The 12,286-nt window shown below is 38.7% G+C and overlaps 1 protein-coding gene across 1 annotated transcript in view; it reads left to right on the top strand.

Moving 5' to 3' along the window:
• LOC104681666 overlaps positions 1-9,107 on the top strand; it is a 111,243-nt gene extending 102,136 nt beyond the window's left edge. Inside the window, exon 17 of the mRNA XM_030937492.1 lies at positions 8,870-9,107. Within this exon, the coding sequence (XP_030793352.1) occupies positions 8,870-8,942 (73 nt within the window). The 3' untranslated portion in view covers positions 8,943-9,107. The remainder of the gene's footprint in view (positions 1-8,869) is intronic.
• Positions 9,108-12,286: the final 3,179 nt, after the last annotated feature.

A 12,286-nucleotide genomic window follows, 5' to 3' on the forward strand; every position in this document is an offset into this window, starting at 1 on the left:
ACTCAATCAAAACCGCTCAACTACATGGAAACTGAACAACCTGCTCCTGAATGACTACTGGGTACATAACGAAATGAAAGCGGAAATAAAGATGTTCTTTGAAACCAATGAGAACAAAGATACAACATACCAGAATCTCTGGGACACATTTAAAGCAGTGTGTAGAGGGAAATTTATAGCACTAAATGCCCACAAGAGAAAGCAGGAAAGATCTAAAATTGACACTCTAACATCACAATTAAAAGAACTAGAGAGGCAAGAGCAATCACATTCAAAAGCTAGCAGAAGGCAAGAAATAACTAAGATCAGAGCAGAACTGAAGGAGATAGAGACACAAAAAACCCTCCAAAACATCAATGAATCCAGGAGTTGGTTTTTTGAAAAGATCAACAAAATTGACAGACCGCTAGCAAGGCTAATAAAGAAAAAAAGAGAGAGGAATCAAATAGATGCAATAAAAAATGATAAAGGGGATATCACCACTGACCCCACAGAAATACAAACTACCATCAGAGAATACTATAAACGCCTCTACGCAAATCAACTAGAAAATCTAGAAGAAATGGATAATTTCCTGGACACTTACACTCTCCCAAGGCTAAACCAGGAAGAAGTTGAATCCCTGAATAGACCAATAGCAGGCTCTGAAATTGAGGCAACAATTAATAGCCTACCCACCAAAAAAAGTCCAGGACCAGATGGATTCACAGCTGAATTCTACCAGAGGTACAAGGAGGAGCTGGTACCATTCCTTCTGAAACTATTCCAATCAATAGAAAAAGAGGGAATCCTCCCTAACTCATTTTATGAGGCCAACATCATCCTGATACCAAAGCCTGGCAGAGACACAACAAAAAAAGAGAATTTTAGACCAATATCCCTGATGAACATTGATGCAAAAATCCTCAATAAAATACTGGCAAACCGGATTCAGCAGCACATCAAAAAGCTTATCCACCATGATCAAGTGGGCTTCATCCCTGGGATGCAAGGCTGGTTCAACATTCGCAAATCAATAAACGTAATCCAGCATATAAACAGAACCAAAGACAAGAACCACATGATTGTCTCAATAGATGCAGAAAAGGCTTTTGACAAAATTCAACAGCCCTTCATGCTAAAAACGCTCAATAAATTCGGTATTGATGGAACGTACCTCAAAATAATAAGAGCTATTTATGACAAACCCACAGCTAATATCATACTGAATGGGCAAAAACTGGAAAAATTCCCTTTGAAAACTGGCACAAGACAGGGATGCCCTCTCTCACCACTCCTATTCAACATAGTGTTGGAAGTTCTGGCTAGAGCAGTCAGGCAAGAGAAAGAAATCAAGGGTATCCAGTTAGGAAAAGAAGAAGTCAAATTGTCCCTGTTTGCAGATGACATGATTGTATATTTAGAAAACCCCATCGTCTCAGCCCAAAATCTCCTTAAGCTGATAAGCAACTTCAGCAAAGTCTCAGGATACAAAATCAATGTGCAAAAATCACAAGCATTCTTATACACCAGTAACAGACAAGCAGAGAGCCAAATCAGGAATGAACTTCCATTCACAATTGCTTCAAAGAGAATAAAATACCTAGGAATCCAGCTTACAAGGGATGTAAAGGACCTCTTCAAGGAGAACTACAAACCACTGCTCAGTGAAATCAAAGAGGACACAAACAAATGGAAGAACATACCATGCTCATGGATAGGAAGAATCAATATCGTGAAAATGGCCATACTCCCCAAGGTTATTTATAGATTCAATGCCATCCCCATCAAGCTACCAATGACTTTCTTCACAGAATTGGAAAAAACTGCTTTAAAGTTCATATGGAACCAAAAAAGAGCCCGCATTGCCAAGACAATCCTAAGTCAAAAGGACAAAGCTGGAGGCGTCACGCTACCTGACTTCAAACTATACTACAAGGCTACAGTAACCAAAACAGCATGGTACTGGTACCAAAACAGAGATATAGACCAATGGAACAGAACAGAGTCCTCAGAAATAATACCGCACATCTACAGCCATCTGATCTTTGACAAACCTGAGAGAAACAAGAAATGGGGAAAGGATTCCCTATTTAATAAATGGTGCTGGGAAAATTGGCTAGCCATAAGTAGAAAGCTGAAACTGGATCCTTTCCTTACCCCTTATACGAAGATTAATTCAAGATGGATTAGAGACTTAAATGTTAGACCTAATACCATAAAAACCCTAGAAGAAAATCTAGGTAGTACCATTCAGGACATAGGCATGGGCAAGGACTTCATGTCTAAAACACCAAAAGCAACGGCAGCAAAAGCCAAAATTGACAAATGGGATCTAATTAAACTAAAGAGCTTTTGCACAGCAAAAGAAACTACCATCAGAGTGAACAGGCAACCTACAGAATGGGAGAAAATTTTTGCAACCTACTCATCTGACAAAGGGCTAATATCCAGAATCTACAAAGAACTCAAACAAATATACGAGAAAAAAACAAACAACCCCATCAAAAAGTGGGGAAAGGATATGAACAGACATTTCTCAAAAGAAGATATTCATACAGCCAACAGACACATGAAAAAATGCTCATCATCACTCGCCATCAGAGAAATGCAAATCAAAACCACAATGAGATACCATCTCACACCAGTTAGAATGGCAATCATTAAGAAGTCAGGAAACAACAGGTGTTGGAGAGGATGTGGAGAAATAGGAACACTTTTACACTGTTGGTGGGATTGTAAACTAGTTCAACCATTATGGAAAACAGTATGGCAATTCCTCAAGGATCTAGAACTAGATGTACCATATGACCCAGCCATCCCACTACTGGGTATATACCCAAAGGATTATAAATTAGTCTACTACAAAGACACATGTACACGTATGTTTATTGCGGCACTATTCACAATAGCAAAGACTTGGAATCAACCCAAATGTCCATCTGTGACAGACTGGATTAAGAAAATGTGGCACATATACACCATGGAATACTATGCAGCCATAAAAAAGGATGAGTTTGCGTCCTTTGTAGGGACATGGATGCAGCTGGAAACCATCATTCTTAGCAAACTATCACAAGAAGAGAAAACCAAACACCGCATGTTCTCACTCATAGGTGGGAACTGAACAATGAGATCACTTGGACTCGGGAAGGGGAACATCACACACTGGGGTCTATCATGGGGAGGGGGGAGGGGGGAGGAGGGAGGGATTGCATTGGGGAGTTATACATGATATAAATGATGAATTGATGGGTGCTGACGAGTTGATGGGTGCAGCACACCAACATGGCATAAGTATACATATGTAACAAACCTGCACGTTATGCACATGTACCCTAGAACTTAAAGTATAATAAAAAAAAAAAAAAAAAAAAAAAAAAAAAAACTTAAAAGGTTTAATTGTATCTTAACCTCACTAAGACATATATAAACGAAATTGTCACTTAATACCCATTTTTAAGTGTTAATGACAACAAAAAGCCAAAGAGTGATTCTTAGAATTAGCTTGAGTTAAAAAAAAACAAAACAAAACGTGTCCCACTGGTACAGAATTTTTTTTTTTTTTTTTTTTTGAGACGGAGTCTCACTTTGTCGCCCAGGCTGGAGTGCAGTGGCGCCATCTCGGCTCACTGCAAGCTCTGCCTCCCGGGTTCACGCCATTCTCCTGCCTCAGCCTCCCAGTAGCTGGGACTACAGGCGCCCGCCACCACGCCTGGCTAATTTTTTGTATTCTTTAGTAGAGACGGGGTTTCACCGTGTTAGCCAGGATGGTCTCGATCTCCTGACCTCATGATCCGCCCGCCTCGGCCTCCCAAAGTGCTGGGATTACAGGCATGAGCCACCGCGCCCGGCCACTGGTATAGATTTTTAAGCAAAACGCAGTTTACTTGTCTCAGGATCTCACTCTTGAAAAACTGAAGTGGCTAGTTGACCAACCACACCGCAAGGGGGCTCCACCTTGACGGCCTGGCAGAGAGCTGCGTTTCTGCTGCTCTGTCACTGCAGCCTCACATACCAGCAGGGCCGCATCTCCATGCGTGAGATTCTTACGTGGAAGCAAGGCTGATAATCACCCTTCTACCATCCCATCATTATTATTCACAAAGCATTCTCCTTGCTTAATTGCCTTGTGGCAACTCTGGCGGTTATTCCATGAAAAGCAAACATGAGGCACATGCTCTTAGGAGGTTGTAATCAAGACCTTCTGTGTCCACAGGACAAATACACAGAACATAATAGGTACTCAGAAAGTGTGCGCTAAATTAGTGAATGAGTGAGTAAATCATGAGCTGAGCCTTATACAGAACAGGACTGAGTATATCATTTGTGGAGAGGGTCAGGAAAAGAAGCAGGGGCAGCCCTGTTTGAACAGCATCCTTCTTCTGCGTAAGTATAGTTGGCAAGAGAACTTTTACACCTAGGCCAGCTCTGACTGAAGGTGTTAGTGTGTGGTGAATTAAAAATGAATTATCCCCCTACCTTGGCCATTTACCTTTCTAGGGTTTTCTTCCAATTCTCCTGAGTAGAGTACGTTTTGCTTCTGTCCCTAGACATTCTCCAGGGATATTGTTACTCTTTTCCCTCATTTGTTTTAGCTCATTTTATTCTTTCTTCTGCTTATTGAAATTCATATCCCTCAAGGCCCCGGACAAAATGTTATCCATGTCATGAAGCTTTCTCTGCTTGCCAGCCAGAACTGTGTTCATCCTTACCCTCTTTAAATTCCTCCAGCACTTGACTTAGACCTTTGTGCAATTCTTGCCAAAGAGTGCACTGCCATTGTTTGTGAACGTATTTGTCTCACATACCAGATGATATGCTTCTTAAGGGTAGGGTCTCATAAATTTCTCTTTATTTTCCAGTATGGTTTCTTGTACCGAGTATGGATTTAGCAAATATTTATAGATAGGAATGGGGAAGGGAAGGAAGGAGGAATGGGGGTAAGGACAATGGATGGAAAACATAATGGAATCCCAAGTTGGAAGAAACCTTAGAGGTCACCTAATCTTTGCATGAGTTCCCTCTGTAACATACTCAGATGTCTCATTACAAATAATTTATGCATTTATTTATTTTCAAAATAATTCAGCCTGTCTACAAATGGTTTTATTTTCCCTTTCTGGGAAAAGTGGGGGTGGGAAGGGTGAGGGGAGATGATGAATGATATAGATAAAAAAGATGTTGAAATTTTGATAAAGTACAGAAATGTAAAATACAATTTTTATAGGCAGAAGGGAATAATAAAAATTATCATGAGGCAGTGAGCAATCATTTAACTTTACTGATTTTTTTTTTTTCCTGAAAGAGGCCACTATTAATCATTTCTTGCTATTCTGAGCATGTATTTGTGCTGCTGCAGATTTCTGTGCTCTTCTTTGTCAGTTTGCGCCATTCCTTGGTGCGAAAGTGACAAGTAGTGATGGTGGGAACCTGACAGAATGAGGTGCAGCAATGAGTCTTGTTCATTTTTTTGGGATGGGGGTGGAGACATAGAATCTTCAAATATTTCTTCTGCCATTTTCAATGTGAACGTGTGACAAATATAAAATATATCTCAGACTAAATATAATCTGTACTACTCTTTACCTTATTATACATCTTCCCCCGGCAAAACACCCTACATGTTTTAAGGCAAGAGCACCCCAACACATTCCACAGTTGTCTACTCTAATCTTAAAAGACTAAGAGAATTTTTGCCCCTGTCTTTGTGTTTCTTAGCTAGGCCAGTGAAAGGGAGCTCCCTGGTGACCGAGGGGTTTAGGCATTCTTTTTTTTTTTTTTTTTTTTTGAGACGGAGTCTTGCTCTGTCACCCAAGCTGGAGTGCACTGGCCAGATCTCAGCTCACTGCAAGCTCCGCCTCCCGGGTTCACGCCATTCTCCTGCCTCAGCCTCCCGAGTAGCTGGGACTACAGGCGCCCGCCACCTCGCCTGGCTAGTTTTTTGTATTTTTTAGTAGAGACAGGGTTTCACCGTGTTAGCCATTCTTTAGCTGATGGCTGCAGAGAATGGATTGTGTTCTTGGTCAAGCAACCTTCTCCTGCTTGCTTTTTATTCCACTCCTTTAATATCATCACTGCACCTCTCAAGCCATACTGCTCCAATTCTCCCATCTGTTCACTGGCTTTGGGGAAATTTTCTTGTCCTAATGCAAAAACTTGCTTCACTATCCAAGGCCTACTGTTTTATGGCACATCTGAGAAAAGTAGGGTGGTTGTTGGTTGACTGGCGGTCACCCCAAATATATTTTCTGTAACACCAACTGTGTACAAGGCACTGTGTTTGGCAGTCAGAAAATGCAGTAGTAACGACTATACTGTAATACATTTATGTATGTATAATTCTGTATCCTTTGTGTAGCTACAATTATTCATAATTTACAAATGAGGAAATTGAGGGTTACACAGATTAAGAATATGGGTTAAGGTTGCACAAGCAGTAGATGTTGAAGCCAGGTTTTGAAACAAGGCAATCTGACTCTACTTGAAATTTAACATCTGTATTCTTTTATCTTTCTTTCTTTCTTTCTTTTTTTTTTTTTTTTTGAGATGGAGTCTTGCTCTGTCACCCAGGCTGGAGTGCAGTGGAGCGATCTCAGCCCACTGCAACCTCTGCCTCCCAGGTTCAAGTGATTCTCCTGCCTCAGCCTCCTGAGTAGCTGGGATTATAGGTGTGCACCACCATGCCTGGCCAATTTTTGTATTTTTAGTAGAGATGGGCTTTCACCATATTGGCCAGGCTGGTCTTGAACTCCTGACCTCAGGTGATCCACTCGCCTCGGCCTCCCAAAGTGCTGGGATTACAGGTGCAAGCCACTGCGCTGGGCCCTGAAGTCTGTATTTTTAAACATGAAGCTGACTGCCTTTATTCAGGCATATAAAGTAAACTCTTTACATATGTAACAATGTAACTGGAAAGATGGGTTACATAAACCAAAACATAACTAATAAAGTAAGATTGCATAATTAGGGGCTGACTAAATGTGCAAAATATATTGTATGTGTGTTATTAGGTTCCAGAGGAGGAAAGACCACTGTGAGCTAAAGTGGTCAGAAGGAAATGAGATTTCTCTTAACTCTGGAAAAATGGAGAGATGAGCAATCCTGACAGCTGGGTAGGACTGCGAGCTCACAGTTCGCCTTTATACCCCACACCTTCCCATTATCTGCTGATTGCAAGGCTAGTGTGGTGGCATCAGTCCTACAGCTCAGACTCTAAGTTCCTTGACATTGTCAGATCCTTGAGTAACCCACACACAACCCATGCCCCTACCCCATCTTGTCCAGCAGCCTCCTGTGCGTCAGCCTCAGGGAATCCCATTGGACTCTGTACCTTTGCCAGTGCTGTTGTCTCCCTCTGCGGTGCCCTTCCTGACCTACTTATTGTCCAGCCTTCAGCTCAAGTATCACCTCTTTGTTGAATTTTTTTGTTCTTCATTCCTTTGCACTTCCCCATTCCTGCCATTCAGTTGGTCAGTCTCTTTCTTCTCCTATAACATCTGTATTTAAGTCACTCATCGCACTTTGTTACATTTCTATCTTTACATATCTGTTTTCTTCTGTTTTACAGTGGAAGCTCCTCAGGTCAGGTTTCTTCTCTCTTTTGTTTTTCTTGTAGCTCCAGCACTTAGGAAAATGCCTGCACACACAAGGCACTTTCTAAGTATCTATTGAATGGATAGATGGAAGGATGGAAGGAATGACAGTATGCGTAAGTGTGTCGGATAGCAATAACCATGTTTTTTGTGGGTAATAATAAAATTGATATACCATGTAATACTACAAAAAAAATGCTTGTACATGACTTTTTGTTTCAGCTTCACAACACTGCTATGAGGCAGGTAATTTAGTCGAAGAAAGTAAGCTTCAGGAGGGTAAGATCACAAAGCCAGTAAATGGCAAAGCTGGTTTCCTGACCTTTTCTTCAAAAAGGGAGCTTATAACGCTAAAGTTTACCTGGTTTAGGGGGAAGCTGCCCAGAGGATCGGCTATTAGCTCACCCGAAGCACGTTTTCCAACATGATAATATTTCACCAACTTTTATGGTTATATTCTTTTTTTTTTTTTAATGAGATGGAGTCTCACTCTGTTGCCCGGGCTGGAGTGCAGTGGCATGATCTCAGCTCACTGCAAGCTCCACCTCCCAGGTTCATTCTATTCTCCTGCCTCAGCCTCCCGAGTAGCTGGGACTATAGGCACCCGCCACTATGCCCGGCTAATTTTTTGTGTTTTTAGTAGACGGGGTTTCACCATGTTAGCCAGGATGGTCTTGATCTCCTGACCTTGTGATCCGCCCACCTCGGCCTCTCAAAGTGCTGGGATTACAGGCGTGAGCCACCACACTTGGCCAATGGTAATATTCTTTTTGCAAACACTGAGGAAGACATTTTAGAGGAAGTCAGGTGAAAGCAAGACAGAAACTCTCTTACAGGAAATATTAAAATAGGGAGTCTATTTTTCTGTGCCAAGTTTCCCTGTAACCAATGTGCAGGCCATGTTTTCTAGGCTGGCCCAGGTACCATGCTCAAAATCTGAAACCCGCCCTTGCCCTTTGCTCCAGCTTGGTACTGGGAGTGCTCTGCTGGAGTCCCATTTGCTTTTACAGGTGATAGTGATAGAGGACTGACAAATCTGGAGAGGTGGGTGGTTAGCAGGATTAGCAACGTATATATTTCATTCTTCAAGCCAGAGGTATGATACCGTTCTTAGTGCTATGATGAGTATGTAATAGGATGGATTGTGTTTGACTATATAAAAAGCAATTTTATAGTTAACATTTAGTGTGCAAAATTAATGCAGAATCAACCTCATTTTAAAATGGAGAAAATCAGAAATTAATTTTCTCTCTATTTTCTCTTCTCTCTTTCTTTCTCTCTCTCTTTTTCCTCAGATGGCTTCCTTTCATGTCTCAGGGCATAATTCATTCAGAAATTGAACTTTATCTTCAAGGTGAGGATTACTGAAACCATCGGTAGAAGAAAGTACAAGATGATTTTGTTACATCTGGACATCATGGAACACTATTCCCCAGTTTTCCTCAGAACAGCCCCTTTGATCATTTATCTTTTATTGTTGGATTTATAGTATTCCTTACAGTGAAATAAAAACATATGTAAATCTGTGTCTTAGAAATGTTACATGCCCTACTTGAAGTTAAAAATCAACGTAAGGATTTGCCGCTGTTAAAGAGTTAAACTCATGTTTCTTCTTTTCCCACTTACGATGTCATCAGACAGATCTATTATTAACTGCACTTCACTTTTATTTTTGCAGAAATGCAAATAAATCATCAACCTAAAATACAAGAGGAAGCAAATGGTAAATGTTGTTGCCACTTTTCATCTTTTAATCATCTGAAATAACCCATTTCTGTTTCAAGATTACCAACCTTACACATTTTTTATAGTACATTCTTACTGAGTTTAACTGTTGTTGATTGAAAAATACTTAAAATGAATACAGGAATAAGCATTAAAGTATAGTTGATTTATAAAGAAACTAACAGCAACTTTAGGCCCAAATGCTTTTTTCCTTAATGCTTCTCTTCAATAATTTAAATATATGGGGAAAATAATTATTGTCTGAATGGTTAAATTATATTAACTTCTTTTAATTGTACTTTTTAAAATACTTATTTGCATATTGGTTTCTTAGTTTTCTTTTAAAGTTTTTATAATTATCTTTTTCTATTAGATCCTCTTCAAATCAATCTGCAATTATAGTATTAATATGTTACATTTTTAAAATTGATCTGAATGAAATGGATAAATACTGTTTACTAGTATGCATACCAGGTTACCATATCTCTGTGTTTTCAAAAATGGATATACTTTCTACAGTGGTTTGAAACTAGGCAAAGGTTAGTGCTAACATTATTTTATTCATGAAATCCTATAATGATGAAGATGGCTACTGAGACATAAACAGTTCAAGCTTAAACTAGCATTCTTATCTATTTATATTAGGAACTGTGTTTCAGCTTAGTTTTTGTTGTTTATTTGGTAAGGAAAAGTCTGTTCATGTGTCAGATTCTTAGTATGGTCATAATTTTGCTAATGTTCCAGAATTTCTTAATAATTTTAAAGGACCTCAAGAGGTCTGTGTCTTATAATAAACCATCAAGTAATAAGGCTTGAAATGATATTCTAAGGAGGAAAATTATCCATTAATACCAGACCTTGGTGGGGCATATGTGGGTAATAAAGGCTAATAGTTTTAAAATGAAGGTTATAATTAAGGCAGAAAATATCAGAAGTCCTTTGTCAATAATGTAAGCCATGTAATCAACATCAGTGATGTCAAACATGAAGTTGCAATGTACAGGGAAGGTGCTGACCTAGGACTTTGTTAGATATACTTCATCAAATTTGATTAAAATAAGTTATTTTAAAATGCTTGCTTGTAATTAATTATTTCTGTTGTCTTATTTTATGGCCTCATTAAAATGTATATTTTTTATAGTTCAAAAGTGGATTAGTCAAAGACTAATGAGTTTAGTTAGTTCATGATACACTGTCATTGTTGTCATTGATGTCAAACATGAAGTTGCAATGTACAGGGAAGGTGCTGACCTAGGATTTTGTTAGATATACTTCATCAAATTTGATTAAAATAAGTTATTTTAAAATGCTTGCTTGTAATTAATTATTTCTGTTGTCTTATTTTATGGCCTCATTAAAATGTATATTTTTTATAGTTCAAAAGTGGATTAGTCAAAGACTAATGAGTTTAGTTAGTTCATGATACACTGTCATTGTTTGTGAATGGTTCTGTCTTATTTCATTTTTAAATTCTAAATAATGTGACCTTTAATATTTCTTGGGATATGATTCTGGAAATACATTAGTGATCTCATAGTTATGTGAATGAGCTAATTTATGGTGTGGAAAGAACCTTGAAATGTTAAGCAGTCTAATCTATTGAGGCAGTGTTACATTGTGGTTAAGAATGTTGAAAAGCAAACATGAGTCTTAGATTTTGAAAGTATATGAAGCACATGTATGTCATTTATGCCTTTCTATGTAGCTTCGGGGGAAGAAAGTAGACCAAAATGCTATTTAAATTTAAAGGAGAAAAGGAAAAAGGACTCAACTAAGTTTATTTCACTTTCATTTTGAGGTGATCAACACTAAGTACAATTATGCACCATTACTAACTCCTAGCCATGTTTAATTAATTCCCACAATCATCTAGGCCATGTTTTCTAAACTTTGACACCTTATAATCTTAAATATTTATAATTCATATAGGTAAAATCATTCTTCATAGCAAAACTACCTACATTACTGAGTTAGACTGAACTTGGTTGTGAGAGAATATTTCAGTATCCATTGCTGGATTGAGTTTCTTCATTGTTATCCGTGCCTTTGGCATATTGCTCTTATATCCAGCCACTATGCTAAACCCCTTCACTAATTCCAATAAATTTATATTAATTATATAATAAAAAATAAATTTAAATTCTAGTTCTAGAAGTTTTTTCAAGATACAATTTGAATGATCTATGAAGACCATATCATATGTGAATTACAACACCTTTTCTTATCCTAATATGCTGTCTAGGTCCCTGGTACAATGTGGAATAGAAGCAGTGATGGTAACATTAATAGTGAATGCGTATATTATTTGCTGTGTAGTCTAAGTGTTCCAGAAAAATTTATATATTTCATCCTCCAGTAACCCTATGGAGTAGGTTGTATCATTATTCTACTTCACAGGTGATGAAACTAAAGGACAGAGAAGATTTTATAACTTGCCTAAAGTCACACAAACAGATTTAGAATTTGAATGCAAGCGGTTCAACTTTGGGGACTGTACTGTTCTTGCTTTAGAGGGACTGATTTTCACTGCCCACTGCCCCCAGTCACCTAAAAATGTGTGCGTGAGAGAGTATTTATCTTCTGTATCTTTGGATTTATCTTGTTGTGTTATTTTTTTAACATATTAAGCTACATTTAGCTTTTAGCCTTGTTTCAAATCCAAGTGAAAGGATGTTTTTAATTGTCAGGGGAGATTATTATTGTTATTATATTTCAAATTACTCTTTTCTCAACCAGAACCTTTGTGGGCATAGGTTGGGTTTTTGATAAGCTCCTTTTACTACCCCTTATTTGGAACCCAACCTTTTGCTAAGGGTGTATCCCCGTTTGGCTTACTTCAAAAGTCTCAGGTCCAGCTCCCACCCTCGTGTGGCCATTGTCACTCATTCTCCTGGCTTGGAGTGTTGGCATCCATCACACCTGCAGTCCTCGCCTTCTTGTTTGCTGAGTGCTCACCACTCACTTTCAGCTAGTGGCCCCTTTTATTA

Source organism: Rhinopithecus roxellana, chromosome 9 (genome assembly GCF_007565055.1).
Source record: "Rhinopithecus roxellana isolate Shanxi Qingling chromosome 9, ASM756505v1, whole genome shotgun sequence".
Classification (NCBI taxonomy): Eukaryota; Metazoa; Chordata; class Mammalia; order Primates; family Cercopithecidae; genus Rhinopithecus; species Rhinopithecus roxellana.